The sequence below is a fragment of the Rhinolophus hipposideros genome, assembly GCF_964194185.1.
Source record: "Rhinolophus hipposideros genome assembly, chromosome: X".
In the NCBI taxonomy this organism is placed as follows: Eukaryota; Metazoa; Chordata; class Mammalia; order Chiroptera; family Rhinolophidae; genus Rhinolophus; species Rhinolophus hipposideros.
In genome coordinates this window covers 21,878,776-21,896,365 of record NC_138046.1, presented here as the reverse complement: position 1 = coordinate 21,896,365, position 17,590 = coordinate 21,878,776, and the positions used below count along the sequence as shown (strand labels likewise).

The following is a 17,590-nucleotide window of genomic DNA, read 5'->3' as shown; positions in this document are numbered from 1 at the left end:
GGTACAATTTGGTGGTGGCCTATATTTGAGCATACAGCATGCTTATAAGACCTATCTGCCACAGCATAAGCATATATTTCTGCAACATATCAACTTGCATCTCTTTTCTATTCAGATCACTGAGAGGCAAAGTTTTTGGAATATATATTGATGATATGAATATATGAATAAGATTCAGTTATGAGGTACAAAAATATAGACAGTATCAAATAACTAATTTACAAAAATTAGAATCAGTAAAGCGTACATTGGGAAGAGTATCATACATTTCCTTAGGAAAAAAAATGTCATGCCTTAAACTAATTTCAGACAAAAATTCTAATTGGAAATTCAAGTTCGACTAGGTTTAATATCAGAAATATCAACGTGATGCTCACCTTTTCTTTTAATAGGACCAAGTGCACTGGGCTTAATGCACTTGACTGGACTTCGATGCCTCCTGCTTCAAAGAAAAAAACAAACAGGATGACATGAAGTACTTCTAAGATGCAAGATAAACATTACAGCCCACCAAATAAGTCAAAACAAATTGATATTCATAGAGGGAGAAATGTAAAATGCCTGTGTTGTAGGTTGAGTAACAATTGCCAGTATATGCTCTAAGCTGGCATAGGCAATCTGGAATAACTCGGAATTTTAAGCTGTCTTTTTTTCTCTCTTTTTTTTTAAAGCTATCTTTTAAAATCGTTCCATGACATAAAATATCCACAACATTTTTTTTTTAAGATAAACCTTATTAAAAAATTATTTGGATTCGACAGGTCTACAATCTTAAACAAATTTTCTTCCTTATAAAGGACATATTATGGGGGGGGGGTGTTCTCTGAATATAAACTGGCACTAAATCTCAAAAAATGAATCTGGTAAAATGTTAATGGTAGAATACAGGTGATAGGTATATGAATGTTCACTGTGAAATTCTTTCAATTTTTCTGTCTGTTTGAAAATTTCCATAATAAAATGTCAGGGAAAAAATTCATCAGAGAGGCAATTTTAATAAGTAGCATTTCAACCGCACTTGAAAAGCAGGTTTACCTACCTGGAAAAGCATCTCGGAGTAGGAATGGGACTTGGTGGTAGCCCACTGCTGCTCACAAACATTTGTAAGGATGGAGAAAAACATTGCTAGAAAAACATACTTAATATTAAAATAGGTCTAGCGCTCCAATGTTCAAAAGATTCTTTTCAAAATGACAGAAACATCATCCTTAGGACTGTTTAGCTGCCTATGTGTCTCTCATGTACATGTGAATGAGAATATATACACATAATTTTTTTCCAAATTACTATCACATATTTTCATTGAATTTCCTTCTAGTCGTTGGAGTCTTTAAAAGTGAGGTGATGTGTGTGTATGCGTGTGTGTGTGTTTTAGAAAGTAAACAGCTCAGTATGTGAAAGAATTAATACCACATCAACAAACCTACCTTTCCAAATCCTCTGGTGGGTGATGGTGCCGGAGAAACTGGAGTGAAATCAATCCTTTTAGGAGAATATAATTTCTCCGGCTTGTCAAAATCACTATCACTCTGTAAACATAAAGTGTTATTTCCTCATAATTCACAATTCAGCACATCACAGCTCTTCTTTACTACTCAAACACACTTACATTTTTAGAGTAGAAATGTACAGACCCTAATTGCAATATAATATTCTGGTGGAAAAGCAGAGATCAAAAATGAATACAAATTTGGAAACAGAAGGGACGGAAATAGAGGAAAAAAATTAATAAAGCCAATGAACACTATAAAGGTTTCTAGAAAATAAAAACACAAGCAAACGTGAAAACTTTACCAGGCTCAAGCTCTCATCCCATGACTGGCTTATCTGCATTGCTGTTTGCACTTCCCTAAAACAAAACAAAAAAATGAAACACCATCAGTGCTCAGAAACAAGACATACATTAGGCTGTGTCATGGTCTTGTGAAGTGCTAACCTTTCATGTGCAGTTTCTCTGTTCATCAGATCCATGCCTTCCTCCTGCAAAGACAAACATGTGCTGAAAACAGAATATTTGTCCACACAGTTCTTTATTTCAAAGAAAAGATAAAAGACTGTTCTACCTGATTGGACATAATCACAGTACAGCAGAACTAACATTCTAAGACTGTCAGCCACGCCACATCTGTATTTTATCTGAACACTCAGAAGAATTTCAATCTGTCTACAACTAGCCAGTTGCAGCCTGATGCGTTTTTGCTACCTAAAACTTCAAAATGAGAGTTAAATCAAAATGTAAACTTCAGAAAATTGTGGCTCTGTGTTAGAAAGTAAAATTTACCCTTTTGATTTGGTGCAGTCGGCTACTAGGAATCCGATTAGCCGAGGGTGACAGCAACTAAAAAGAAAAAGTAAACATGTACTGTTTTCTGAATCACAAAGCAACAGTCTGCTGTCAGCACCAGTGTACAACCTCTTTCTAGATAATTTCTCATATTCTTCTTAGAAATCTAGGTCTTTAAATTACTGAACATTAATGCACTAGAGGCAGTACATTCGGTCTTTAGAAAGTACACCAGGTGTCCAACCTCAAGGCACCATCTGTCACTAGACAGGCACCGACTTTAACATTTTTCCGAAATGAATGCAGAGCTGTGTACATTTATGTAAAAAAAGACTCCAGGCTTGGAAGTATCTATTATCCCACTAATCTAAAAACAGAAACTGTAATAGGAGAAGAAAAACCTGATTTTACTCATTTTTATTACCAATGGACCAATGGAAGAAGACTGAGAAGCCCAGCATAATGTTGTGTCTATGATCAATGTTTATCCAAAATACTTTAAAACTGCAATAAGAAGATATTGTTTGCATGAGCTAAATCAATTCTGAAATTTGATCACTAATGTTATCACTACAAACCTTAATGGTTAAGAAAAATCAATGTGGAAGACAAGGTGTAGTTTTTAGAATAACTTGCTTTCCCTTAGATCACTATTTTTTACTAACACAAAACTGAAATGATTTGGGGGCCAAATTATGTTCCTTTAAAATAGTTGCAATCTGATGACAAAATGTAAGGTACTATTCCCATCAACAGATCTTACAAGGTTCTAATAGCCATAACGTAAACAACTACTGTTTATTCCCTAAAGAAATGCAAATGGAATTGTAATACTATAAAACTCAATAAGACAATTATCCTGTTACAAGAGGCCCTATCCTATTAAAACTTGTTTGAATACTAATGTATTGAGTGGTATAAAACGGTGATAAACCATTCTAAGTTGTTTGGGCTAAAGCTAACTCAGGTAAAAAGAAAATTTAAGTTATCTACTGAAAGATGATGATTTTATCTCAGAAGATACCTCTTCATTACCCACTCCTTTCTTTGACTTTTTCCTCTGTTAGGTTATGAAAATAGAAAAACTTTACCAGTAAAATCCTTTTTAAAAGTATGTTTTCCCATTGTGAAAGTAATACATGTTTACTGGTGAACTCTTACTAAGGTCATCTGAAAAACACGAAGCTACTAGGCAAGCAAATAAGGCAGGAAAGATTCTAACAGGACAGCGTGGAGGAGAGCATGGACGTGTCCATCAGAGAACAAAAGAAACTCCAAAGGCGGTGAAATAATCAGGAAAGCCAAAGTGAGGATCGCAAAACACTGACTGCGGAGAAAGTCAGACATTTAGATGCTGCACCTTCATGATGTCCAACGTGTCAATGTCAGACAGAACTGGAAAGTAGACCCAACAGGGGTACGGAGGAGCAAAGCCATGTCTAGTTCCAGAAACAAGAGTAACGTAGGTTGAGAAAAAAGCCAAGAGGTGCTGGTAAATGGTGTTAAGTGAAGCAAAGAGCTCAAGAAGGGTAAGAAAAGAAGCCCCGACATTGACAAGCAAGGGGGCTTTAGTGGCTTTTGCAAGAACAAGTTTTTAACAGAGTTGTGGTAGGAGTAATGAGACTACAAACTGGCCAAATAGTTGGCAAGAAATTAGGAGACAAGGAATTAGATAGAGGCAGTTGAGTGTAGATCAGCTTTGAAAAAAAAAAAAACAAAACTCAGAAAGGCAGAGAGAAGCAACGGAAGGAGAGACCTACGAAAAAAGAAAACAGTTTGTTTTCCAGATAGTAGATGTGTGAGTTGGGAGAAGGAGCGGGAAAGAAAAGAGCCAGTGAGGAAGGGACTGAAGGCACATGATAGAGAGACAACAGACGGACCGAAGTGACAGGAGAGTCAGAAAAACTACATGAACCATTAGGAGAAAACATTACATGTGAAGGTAAAGACGTTTTAAGGAGAAAAAAGCTGACGTGTCTGCAAGATAGGTGTCTGCGTTCTCTGTGAAGTAAGAAGGGTCATCTTCTGAAAGTGAAAGGTGGTGAGATAGGAGGCTTGCAGAGTTTTTAAAAAACGATTTAGAATATTGCTTTGGAAAATGGCACAGGGCCAGTGGCCCCTGGAACTCAACATGCCCAGAAAGAATTGATCTTTTGTCCCTTCAAATGACCAATCCCTCTCAATTTCCCTACTGGTAACAAAGGCAACACTTTTCCCCTCATCACCAAGAAATAAAAGTGCAGTTACTTTGAGTCCTCTTTTCCCTGCCTTTATATCTAATCAGTGGTCAAATCATGAACATCTTACTTCTGCATGTCTCTTTCATCGGTCCCATCCTTTGCACTTCACCCATCAACACCTTACCTTTTGCAGGTTAATACAGCACATAGATAAGCACATTAAGATTTCCAGAGTACCCTGTGATATACTGTATCTGGTGTAATCGATATTATGATGGAAGTACCCAAAGGGCGCTGTGGAAAGCTTTCCACACTGGAAAGCTAGAAAGGAAACAGGGATGAGATGAAGGGTAGCATAAGGATCAAAAACGAGCAAGAATCAACAAGACCCCTTCAGCAAAGTAGGTATTTTAGTGCAGCCAGAGCCTAGGGTATTTGTCAGGGAGAGGTGAGAGATGAGCCTAGAAGAGTTAAGAATCTTCAATTCACATCTTAGAAAAGAGCAAAGTGAAGTGTAAAGAGGCAAATACATTTTCCCTTCTTTGCTATGCTACTGACGCAGAAACATTTTTCATATATACAGAAAAAAAAGTACTTACATTTTCCAGGATCCTCAGGGAAAGGAGGTGAAGTGAATCAAACCTCCAAATAGCTAAGTTTTCCCCTTTAAGTATTTTTAGCCACTGCAGCTGGAAATCTTTCTTAAAAGTGTGATATTTGTCCCCTTGTTAAACAGATTATACCAAACAGAATGGCACTGAAAGATCTCTATTCTAATCCCAGCTCTGCCACTTACTAATTGTGTGATTCTGAGCAAGCCACTTATATCAGCTAAGTCTAGCTGCTGCCTCTTTTAATTGGGAGAAACATCTTCTGCTCTGCCTACTTCATTGGGTTGCTATGACATTAAATGTGTGAAAGTACTCTGTAACATGTAAAATGTCATACAAGGGTATGTATTACTATCATTTAAGAAAAGGTGGAAGGAAGACCCAGGTGTCCTTAAGAACATCAATTATTTTACGCTTCTGTGCCATTGACACTTCAGGGGCCATTAACACATTCTTAGCCCTTATCCTCAGCCACAAACTTTTTTAAAAACACCTCTGTCTGCTTTTCAGTTTTCCCCGCTCCTCCCTTGCTGGCAGTTATTAGTATACCTTTAACCCAAATGTACCTCTTCTGATTTGCTGCTTCTCACACACTACTGGGTTGGAAGCTTATTATAATTGTGCATAAATTTTAGATGATTCAGAGGACAGAGAGGATCTCATATAAATAAACTGATGAACCTTTGTGCACAGACTATGGAAATCTAGTTCAGCCATTTAGAGAGAGATCTGTTTGCTTATATCTCAGATGTCTTCCAGAGCATAGCAGCTACTGGATAAGTGGGCTGCCCATGTGAAGTGCTGCTATATAAAAACCTCATCATAATTTCTCCCAACACAACCAACTAATAAGGTGATCCCCAACAGCTCTGGCTATATAGAACAGTCATGATCAGCAACTCGACTGAGAATACAAATACAGCATTTTAAAGGAGTCTTTCTTTGGATAAACAGCATTGGCCAACAGAAATAAATACTCTGCTACCATTTACGTGATTTTTTTTTCATTCTAGGACAAATAAAGACCACTGTTCTAAGCTAGAATTAGAAGTTAATCCTGACTTACCTCACAACGATGATGCAAGCAGTGACACAAAACAATGAACAATTTTTTAAAATACAAAGTCCCACAGCCAAGAAATTTTTTTAACCAGTTCTCTTTTACACTGAAAGATGAACACTGGCCACAGCATTAAGCAGCAAACAAAACAGGAAAAATAATTTTTTCCATTGTAAACAATTGTGCATAGCACACCATCTTAAGAAAGAACTACATTTGAAAGTGTTTCCCCCAATAAAAATCACTAAGGATACTTACTCCTGTACTTACCAGGTTGTGACGGCTCATAATCGTTGTACTATTCCTCCGAGTTTTAAATGTGTAAGGCTGAAAAACCTGCGAAAGGTCACTGAAAAAATAAAAATAAAATTATTAAGGTCTTCTCATTTAAGATATCCTTTGACTATATTAATGCCAATTCTCCAGTTAACAATGAAATCTTCGATGGCTCATTTCAGACAATCAACCGTCCTCTTCAGAGCTTCCTGAGTGATGGGTGTGCTGTGGATTACAGGTTAGCCAAGATACTGATCTTGGTGGTTGGGAGACGACTAGGAGAAGTATGGGGCGGAGCTCCAGACTGGTTGCCTCCAGCTGCTTCTTCTCAGAGCTTAGCCCCCCCACAAACCGGTTCCCGCCAGTCACAAATGAGCAGCCTCAACTGTTTACCCCAGCGGACCTACAAACAGTACTACTTTCTGTGAGTGCCATGATGTGACGAGGGCTGGGGAGCCCTGTTCTACAAGACAAGCCCATGAGCATGGGGCCCTAAACACGTGTTCTACCTTTGAATCCCACTGTCCAACTAAATAAATGTACCTGGAATTTTGCTCATGTTGCCCCTTCTGCTTCAAATGCCCTCCCTTCGACCTATCACCATCTGTCAAAATCCTTCTTCTCCTTCAACACCCATCTCAAATGCCATGACCTCCATGAAGCTTCTCCTCATTTCACAAACCTAATGCATCTTTCCCTCCTTTGAACCCAAAGAGCACAATGGGAAATTAGATGCTTCCTGAGACACTGACTTTACCTTTCATTAAAGAAAACTAAGCATGTGCATGTGTCTTAAACCCCTTGGTAGAGGTGTTTTGTTCATCTTTGTACAATATCCTGCAGTGCCTAGCAGAGTGCCATGCCCACGATGAGAGATCAAGAAGGATTTTCAGGTTTGGGACCATGGAGATCGCCTAATGCAGCTCTCCTACATTTTAAATGAGAAAACAGAGACTCAGAAAGGCTAAGTGACTCATTCATAATCATAGTCAGTCAGGGAGAAAATTAGGACTAGACCTCGTCTCCTCACCCCTTCTTCTGTCACCATGCTACCTTTCAAGAAATTACTTAAATCGTGATTCAAAAAACAGTATGTTATTTCTACAGTAGTCTACACGCAGGTCAACAGGATCACCCTAGTCCCTAGCAATTGCTTGCCTACCAGATTTAAAAAGAAAACCAAAAAAGACCGGTTTATTCCTATAGTATCAGAAATAAATGTAGAACAGAGGATGGCATTAGGAAAGTCATTCCATCTTTCCCTCAGTTTCACAATTGAATAAAAGAAAAAAAGTAAATCCATGTCCCCCCAAAATGAGAATATTACAATCAGTTTGATAGACAAGGATTACCTCTTTCTTTGCCTTCCTTGTGCTTGATTAATGTTTCTGGCTAACTCTACTCCCATCCCCTTTTTTGGACTAATTTCATTTCTACAGGGTCTCACAAATTGGCTCTCTACCTAATATAAACTGTCTACATATAAAAGTGAAGTGGAATAGGCTCAGGAGGTCTGCCAGCCTAACCTTCACTATCACAAGATTCTACATTAAAACAGACCGCCGGTGACAAATTCACATGAAAACACAAGACTCTACCACTAAAATTCAAGAGCGGAGTCTTTGTATTGTTTCCTAAAACCTGTGTTTTCACTGACCTATGCTACATGCCACCCTTTTTTATTCACTGGAATGCATTTCAGGCAATTTTAGGATTTGCAAACATTACAACAAATCTGAAACTCTTAATGGGATATGAACATGCCATTTAATTTCACGTTATTAGATAAACTGTGATTTATTCAAGTAAACCTCTGTTAATGCCAGAGTTCCTAAACTAAGCTTAGAAATAGCAGCTCTTAGAGACAGGTGTCAAGTTGCAAGTCTAGTTCCAGGGGCTTCAGTCTGACATTCAGTGGTGTAAATTAGGCAGCGCAGGCAACCTGTTAGAAGAACCAGAAGATTCTTGTAGTTTCTTTTAGAGTGGACCAACAGAGCTCCAGGTAGAGGGACCCGTTGTCCCCACACTGCCCAGAGTTTGGGGTCAAACTTTCACTCCACCTCAGGACCCCAGTCACTGTCAAGCAAACAAGTCCTCATCCCCTCAGTTTGGAGAGCCCAAATGCGCTCCAAACCTCACTTTAGGGAAGGAAGACTGCTTGCAGGGGGTCGAGGAACCCCTGAACCCCAGTAGTCCACCCTCCCCGACCCTGCTCACCTGAGCCCATGGATCAGGGGAGCGCTGCTGGATCTCCTCAGGGTGCCTCCATCAGATGTGTCAGGCTCGAAGTCCAGCTCCATTTTCTCCTGAGCCATGTCGGAGACTTGCAGGCGGGCACAGCGGCCAGTGCTCAGCTCCAGGGGCTTAGCTACGGACTCTCAACACTCTCACTGCAGGACTGAGCTGCTGGGGACTGGCAGCTGGGGGCGGGGGCTAAGGGGCGGAGGCTTGGGGGCGGGGGCTGGGGCGGAGAAAAGCAGGAGACGAGGGAAAGACGATGAGGATGAGGAGGGGAGGAAGCTAGTGAGTGAGGGGAGGAGAACAGAGAGGTTGTGGTGGAGGGTGACAGAATAATGGAAGAGGGATGGAAGGAGGACGGAAAAGAGCAATAGGATGGGGGAAAGGATAGATGTAGAAGCAGGAGGACAGAGGGTAAACAGCAAAGGACAGAAGGGGGAATCAAAAAGAGGGGGAAAGGACGGCAGGGTGGAGGGAAAACAGGAGCACGGAGGAGGAAAAGAAGGACGATGTATGGGGAAGAGGAAGGAGAGGAAAGAGGACGGGGGAGAAGAGAAGGAGGGGGTGGAAACTAGGCAGCGGCAGAACTCATTCTGCTATCTTTCGGCCGACGACCTCCAGCGGGGCCGGGCTACAGACTAGGCAGCTGCCTGAGCAGCGCTAGCACCAAGGAACTGACAGCCGGGCAGGGCCCGGCCAGGCGACCTCGGCGGTTCCAGCTCTTCATGCTTGGGGACCCGGTCCAGCTCCCCATGCTCCGGGATCGGTCCCAGAGGCTCCTCAGCCCCGTGATCGGTGCTTCTCCCCTCCCTACGTCCCCTCCCGCCTGGAGTACAGGTGGGGGTTCGGCTCCTCAGCCCCCGCTACGGTGCCTCCTCTTCCGCTCTTGGGTTCTAATGGCCCAGGGGAACCCCTTGGGGCCAAGACCAAAACCCACAACCTGCCGCAACTTGCGCCTCCCACGCTTCAGAAGCGGGAACCTCCGCGGGGCCAGGTCTTCCGCGTTCAGGCACCCATTGGGTACTGCGCACGCGCCCGGCAGCCGCGCCAATGAGCGCACTAGCACGGAGCATGCGTGGGAACCCCGCCCCGCAAACCTCCTCCAAAGGGGAGGAGCGTTTCCATGGGGGCCCCGGCGCCTTCCTCCACCGCATTGGCGCTGGGACCCTGGCGCCCGATTTTGAAAAGAACCAATAGTTTGGAGACACTGGAGCATCATCTTTCAGGAGAGGTTTGAGCCAATATTCAAGGGATATAGAAATATGCGGGTTCCACGTTATTTCGTTCCCAGTTTGTATGCTCTGATTTCAGTGATCCCCGCACGTTTTTTTAAATCCTTCGATTTTGTTGGTCTTTGTCTAGAGGGGCCGATTTTTTTTTTCAGATGATCCGTTTGGATTCACTACATTAAAGGGAAATGAAAAAGCAATGGTGTAAAAGCAAAGAGAATATAATGAGCGTTCATATAGCTAGTGAGAAGCACTCACCTCCATTTGACAAGCACCGTTAGCTTCAACGATATTATTAATAGGAGCACGTCCGGAAGAACAAGTAGCCGAGCCAGAAGTTTTTTTTCTTCCCAGGATTTATGGACCGTAACAATCATGATTAGGCATGTGTGAGATCTGGAATTATTTATTTTATTTAACAAACATCTACATAGCAGTTACCGTGTGCTAGACACTATCCTAAGAACTTTAGAAATATTAATTCATTTCATCCTCAGCACTGGAAGGACCCAGGGAGAAAGATGGTCATTGTATTGTGTTAATCACACATACATAGAAAGTACAGGAAATTTAATAATTATGAAATTAGTTTCACAATTTAGCAAAACTTGTTTTACCTGCCTCTTCAGTTGTCCCATATCAAACTTGCCAAGCCCCTTTGTCAATTTATTCCTCATTGTTTATGTTTTCTGCTCATTGTTTATGTTTTCTGCTTGTAATATGAGAGTTTTTCAAGCACTTTTGGAAAGTTTCCTTTAAGTTGCCTATATTTTCCTGCCAGCTGGATTAGAAATGCAACCTGTTTTTAACCAATTTATGTATCTCTATCTCAAGGTCTTTAGCAACCCCCCCATCCAACTTACTCTAAAAAATTATAGTACCTTCTATTGTTCACAATAATTACTAAACAAACATTTGTTGACCACATGCACAGTCCCTAACTGAGGAGTCAAACAATTTAGTAGAATTCCCTAACTTTCAGGAGCTTAACTATTAGGAGAAACTCAAGGATATGTGAAAAGATGGATACTGCCTTGGTCATTTCCAGGTTTTATTCATATCATTCTTGCCTGTAGGTTTCATGTATACTTTGGGGGGTTTGGGGATGTTTGTGACTTGTGGACTTGGGGTCAAGTTGCTCTTGTGATAACTAAAGGTTAACATGTTGCTTAAAATTTGCCATGGTAACTGGTATAATAAGAGCTAATTATGACATGTTTGTGGGACACCTTTTATAAGTAAGTGGTCAGGAGCAGATGGCAGCAGACGGGGGCATACAAAGAGAGTAGCATAAGTGTTAAAGTATATCTAAGTAAACCAGCGATCTGAGATTATGGTATATTACTATGAAACAGCAAGAGCTGATCATGAAAGACAGCTAGGTTGGTATAATAATGTGTGGCAGAAACGAGAAGAAGTAAAAATAATCAAATGCTGTGTTGATTATACAGAATTCTTTGTTTCTGTTGTTCTTGTTCCCTTTGACATTCCAACCTGTGTACGTACTATGAGTCCCGTCTCTATCTTTATGAGTTTTGGGTTCCTGACGTGTAGGTGCACCTTAAAGAGAATTCCTTCTCTTTGATAAGAGTTGGAAACTTGTTGCCATCTCATGTATTTAGTCATTTCCTATCACTACTCCCTTTCTAGAAAGTCTCTTAGTTGTTCTTTCCTTGTTTTATCATGCCTATTTTCTTAGTGTTACTGTACTTAGATTTTTGAAAATTAGATATCTGTAATGCATAGGCATAATGAGATTTTTGTCTATTCATTCAAAATATATCCATTAGACCTTATTACCTGCCAGGAATTTAACAAACTTTTTGAAAAATGAGAGTAGAGTAGAGGTAAAATCCACTTGTTCTCTGGTGTACTCCACATTTTCCTGCTATTCAGACAGTTTGTTTTTGACCCTCTGTTCTATATTTAACTACTGCCTCTTGCACACACCCTGACTTTACTCCCTTTAGCTGCCACCTTTCATAAAATTTTGAAGTACCCTAAGAACTTTAACTGTGGCTTTCAGGAGATCTTGATACGAGCTCAGATTCTACTGCTACCTAATTATGTGCCATTAACCTCTCTGGAATTTTATCAACTGTAAGATAGAAATCATTTACCTACTTCACAAGATAGCTGTAAAGACAGATTATTTAAACCGGCATTTATTCATGAAACAATTTAATAAGTATTTATCAAGTGCTTATGAGTACAGAAACAGTGTCCAGAGAAATATCCAGAGGCACCTCGTCTGTCTTTTCACTTAAATAGAAGGGCAGAGGAAACTTGGCTTTGCCACTTAGTAGTTGTAATTTGAGTAATCCCTCTGGGCTTCGGTTTCCTCCTTTGAAAAATGGGTATTGTGATGGCACTTACGTCACAGTTATTGTAAGCATTAAATTCGATCACATATTTTAAGTGCTTAGGACAGTACCTGACATGGAGCCTCCAAAATGGTAGCTATTGTTAATCCACCTTACACCAGGAATGATAACTCCAAATCCCCTCATATCTGGAATTTAGGTAACCTAATTCTCCTTAATATAATTAAGCTTTTCTTATTCTATTCTCAGAATGAATGAAGAATGATTATGATCTTCTGTGTCATAACTTGTCATGAACTGTTTCAAGATAACCCCATTTTAAGTTCACCATTGATTGGTTGAGCAGATTTCATGATTGAACCAATTGAGACAAGGATGTGAAAACATTTTTAAACTGTAAAGTGCTATACAATGTTATGACTATTTTAATTAACAACTCCCATTTCACTAGTTGCACTTGCCTTCTGGGAACTGCATATAGTTCCTAAAACGTGCGGTTTTACAAAATTATTAGTGTGCAGTTAAGATTTCAGTACTCAATATGGTTCATTACCTGATGGTGAAAAATTCTAAAAGGGAAGTTCTTAAAATGTTTTGACCCATGACAACAGCATTGTTAAATGGAAACACTGATTTGTATGGACACTAAATTCTGAGATATTTGTTTTAAGAAACAAGCCTCTCCCTCCCGCCAAAAAAAAAAAGGAAAAAGGAAAAATAGAAAAGAAACAACAAAAGAAAAAAAGGATGTTAAACCTCCCTGCTTTAACTCAACCTTTTTCTTAAACGAATAACTTTCAAGAGCTAGATTTTATTCACTATAAGAATATACACTGTATGATATTGTAAGAAAAAATAGTAATGAAACCACATGAAAAACAATGATTCATCTGTGCAAGTGATTCAATTGGATTAGCGCCTTACCAAGGACCCTTTGGGAGCAGGTGGCATCTAAGCACTTTGGAGTGGTTTTGTTTATTTCCCAGACTTTAGCTTTTTAAAAATTACAAAGGTGTAGTGTGTCTGCTGTAACAGGATGGGAAAATTCGTCATGGGAGGTAACAAGCTTGTTGGCCTCAATCATAAGAGGTTCATGAATTAACCAAAGAAGAAAATTTAGTATTACACATAGGGCAGAAAGGAGGGTTCTCTCGTACACCTTACTGCTCCCCACCCTTTGTACCCTAAACAGTGGTTAAGGAAACCATTCCAGGGTTAACGTAGGAGCAGAACTACTACAGTAAATCTGCACTAGGAAAAGAAAAGAGAGGAATGAGCTTGGCAAAAAAGGCGACTCCTTGACTGCGCGTGCGCCCCTGGCCTAACTGACAAAGGCGCCCGTAATAATACTCATTGCTTGCGTAATGAGCAAGTGCCGCCGGGCGGGGCTCGGGGCTCGTGCGCAGAGGGGCGGCACCCAACTGATTTTCTAAGATGTGCCGGTTGTAATCTTCTCTTTATTCCGAAAGGCTTACCTAGGTTTCCCTTGGCCGAGACAGTAAAGGAGAAAGATTCGAGGAGGTGACTAACATAAATTACTCATTTTCATTATAGGTTTGGAGATGGAGGATCTTCTCGACGTTAACGGTTCCGAACTTGGGGGTAGGCGATTCGGAGCCAGTCCTGCCTCACTTTCTGCCCGCTGGTGTTAGGGTTAGTAGGGCTGCAAAGGTGAGCACCCCTCTCACCTAAGAGCTTCCTCCTCTCTTTTTTCCCCGTTTTCCTCTCTCTCTACATCATCTCACCAAGTTGACTTGTCCTTATGTGAAGGGGAGCCAGAAAACCTTGAGAACTTAGAACTAAGCAGTGGTTTCTTCCTCAATACAGATATGTCACAGGAGATAATGAAATTAGACTTGGAGCTGCTGCCGAGTTCAACCATCACAGAAGGCAACATCCTCAGAGGAACGAACAGCACCCCTTTGATCAGTGGTCTTGGGTGAGCAGGATTGACATAATGGAGGAAGCAAGCAGGGGGATGGGTGGCAAGAGTTGGGGGAAATGAGTTCCAATAGCATTCCCAGCCCTTCATTGATCCAGATTCTGCAGGTACCTCTTTTGTTCCTGGGTTCTGGAGATCCCACTCTTAGCCTAGGGGGGAATGGGATGGGCTGGCCAGAAAGAGAGAGAGCACACACCTACCCTGAGGTTAACTTGTATATGAAGCTTAATATCCTCTTCTGACAGTCCACCAGCACCTGAAAGTAGGAACTAATTGGTGTGGAACATGATTTTTTTCTAATTTCATCCCATCTCTTATCCACTCCTTTAAAGAAACTGAGCATGCCCCACCCTCGCCTCCACATCTTCTGTGATTACTAATTTTTGTCTTTCTCTCAGCTGCTTTGTCACCTCTGACCACCTCCAGCAAATGGAAATGGTTGTCAAGCAAATAAACTTGGGCCTCTTTTATACCTAGTTTTTATTTGAACAAAAAGTTGAAGTACTACAGAAATTGATCTCCTGAATTTTGTATTCCCAATGGCCGATATTGTCCCCAACTTGGTTCTTGGGGGGGGGATGTGAAAAAAAATATAACTTTTTTATGTATAAAGCACAGACATACATGTGGAAATTTCGTGGGAATTTTCAAGGGAGAGTAATTGGGAGAGAAATGTCTGAAAAGGCTCCTTAGAGGGATATATATATATCCATATATATATATATATATATATAGACATGTATGCCAGAGGGTGCCAAAAAGAGTACACAAGTGGACACTTAGGTCAACGTTGCTCAACGTTTGAGGACACTGATGGTAACCACTCTTGTAATTGTAGAAGTCAAACGTGACTTGTTTTCATCTTTTGTTATCAGTATATATTGAGTATTACAATTTTAATAGTTTTTTCCTCTCTTAAAATGTGTATGCATTTTTTTGGCACCGTGTGTGTGTGTGTGTGTGTGTGTGTGTGTGTGTGTGTGTGTGTGTGTGTGTATGGTTTAGAAACACTACCCTAACTGATTTAACTGTTGTTTCTTGCATGTATCCAAAGTTTTGGCATGATTCAAGCTTATTATTTCTTAAAATAGAATTGTAAAGTGAGATATCTCATCTCACACCCCAACATCATAAGGTTTTCTCAATATTGTAAAAAATGTCTGAAAAATGTATTCACTGCATTATTAACTTTGCTCCTCACCTCTTGCTGGCATCATGCTAATTGGTGGTTGTAAATCACAACTGTTAGAAGTGAACTCAGAGACTAGATCTACCCTTTTTGTTTAATATATGAGGAAACTGAGGCCCACAAATCCATAAATGTCCAAAATTACATAGTAGTAGAGCCAGTACTAGGAACCTGTCTTTGTCTCCTAACTCCTACCGTGTTTCCCCAAAAATAAGACCTAGCCAGACCATCAGCTCTAATGCGTCTTTTGGAGCAAAAGTTAATATAAGACCCATTATTATATTATATTATACTGTATTATATTATATTATATTACATTATATTATATTAAACCTAGTCTTATATTAAAATAAGTCTGGGTCTTATATTAATTTTTGCTCCAAAAGGTGCATTAAAGCTGATGGTCTGGCTAGGTCTTATTTTCGGGGAAACACAGTAAGCTAGTGTTTTGTCCACTACTAATCAACATTTAGGCTGATTAAACAAATGCAGCTTTCTGCTCATTTGCGGGAAGAGCATATATTGTTACAAAATGCAAAGCAAACTAAGACTGACCAAAAAATAATACATTGCCATTTTTAGTAGGTGGGTAGAAAAGTAAGGGTGGTGGGGAGGCTCCACATGTTGGGCTGAGAATAAGAACATCCTATAAATTCAGGATTTTACTCTGATCCTGTTGTACAAATAAATGAATTGTTATGGACCACTCTGCTAATAGAAGGAAGCACTTGGGGAGAATGTTAGTTTTATTGGAAGCCTTATGAAATGAAAAAACAAGTTGCAAATAGATGATGGAGGATATATACTTAAAGAAATATGTGGATCCTGTTTAATATGTTAAGTGCTGGGGCGAGGGTAGACCCCCTTCCCCAATCTCCAAAGTCCTGGAAGCAAACAGAACGATCCCAGTTATTCCTTCATACTTTGCTTTATTCTGCAAAGGATGTGAAATTTTCATTTTATTTTTTATAATAATTTGAGCATAGTTGCAGTGTCAAATTCCGTAGCTTAAGATCCTGATGTATGAATTGAAATTTGTACAGAAGGGTGCGGGGCAGTTGCATCTTTATCTAGTAGGAGTTAAAGGTAAAGAAACCGCAATGTGGGCCAAGTCCGGGGCCTGTTGTTTATGAAGAAGGAGTAAGATAGGAATGATATATGACATGCCTGAGGTCAGGAAACTAGTCCAAATGATCTGAGGGCATATCTTGTGCTGTTGTGACAAGTTTAGGGTGTGGTCAGAGAAGTTACACTGAAGGAAAAAAAAATTGTAGTAGAATTACACTGAGCCTTAGTTGGATTCATTTTCACCTCAGTTCTTTTCAGTTGCACATATACGCTGCTCACTTTTCTCACCTTCCCTTAGCTGGGCTTTGCCTCTTTCACAGCTCGCTAAATATCATTGTACTTCTTACAAGTAATTTTCCATTTTAGCTTGGAGCTTCCTACAGAAAGATTAAATCTCTCTTGCACCAGCATTTGCAGACTTTGTTCTTCTAATGTCAATTCTTTAATACAAGTGTTACTGTTTTTAAGAAGTCTCTGCAGTGTTTTGCATACATCTTATATTAATATTAATAAAAATACCAGTGTCAAAAGTTTTGAACCTCTTGGTTCTTTATACTTTTTAGACCTCCAATTGGCTGACTTTACTACTGGTATCAATAACTTTATTTAAAGGTACTAGTTTTTGCCTTCTACTTTTCTGGCTCTCGGTAGAATTAGAGATTAAGTTCTTGAATTTCTGCCAGTGCCTTCCCCCTTTGAATACCTATAGCCTGAGTGCACACTTAGACTATTATTGCCTCAATTCTGTTTGAAAGTCAAACTACTGCACGTGGGCCAAATCCAGCCTGCCACTTAGTTTTGTAAATAAAGCTTTATTGGAACATAGCTGTGCCCACTTGTTTACTTATTGTTCACGGCCACTTTCCCACTACAAGGCAGAGTTGAGCAGTTCCAACACAGATTCTATAGTCCACAAAGCTCAAAGTATTTACTATTGGCTCTTTGTACAAAATGTCTGCCAACCATGTGGTTTAGTAAACACTTAGAAACCTAGAAGAAGAATAGTGGTCATGAAGTATGATTGCTTTGGGAATATAACTAACAAATATATTGTAATTTAAAAGAACAAGACAAACAAATGAGAAACAAAACTCATAGACACAGACAATAGTTTAGTGGTTACCAGAGGGAAAGAGGGTTGGGGGGAGGGAGATGAGGGTAAGGGGGATCAAATATATGGTGATGGAAG

General features: G+C 40.0%; 1 protein-coding gene across 10 annotated transcripts in view; it reads right to left on the bottom strand.

Moving 5' to 3' along the window:
• Nucleotides 1-9,676, bottom strand: part of PABIR2 (PABIR family member 2) — a 129,045-nt gene extending 119,369 nt beyond the window's left edge. For 3 of the 10 annotated variants that reach the window (XM_081043522.1, XM_081043516.1, XM_081043523.1), the window contains exons 1-8: nucleotides 8,629-9,674; nucleotides 6,406-6,484; nucleotides 2,282-2,338; nucleotides 1,937-1,980; nucleotides 1,795-1,849; nucleotides 1,428-1,529; nucleotides 1,040-1,125; nucleotides 378-442 (exon numbers count right to left, since the gene is read on the bottom strand). In XM_081043522.1, coding sequence (XP_080899648.1) covers nucleotides 378-442; nucleotides 1,040-1,125; nucleotides 1,428-1,529; nucleotides 1,795-1,849; nucleotides 1,937-1,980; nucleotides 2,282-2,338; nucleotides 6,406-6,484; nucleotides 8,629-8,726 — 586 coding nt within the window. In that variant the 5' untranslated portion in view covers nucleotides 8,727-9,674. Of the gene's footprint in view, nucleotides 1-377; nucleotides 443-1,039; nucleotides 1,126-1,427; nucleotides 1,530-1,794; nucleotides 1,850-1,936; nucleotides 1,981-2,281; nucleotides 2,339-6,393; nucleotides 6,485-8,628 lie in introns of all 10 variants that reach the window. The other 7 variants (XM_081043520.1, XM_081043524.1, XM_081043521.1 and 4 more) reach the window with 5 other exon arrangements.
• Between the last annotated feature and the right edge of the window lie 7,914 nt (nucleotides 9,677-17,590).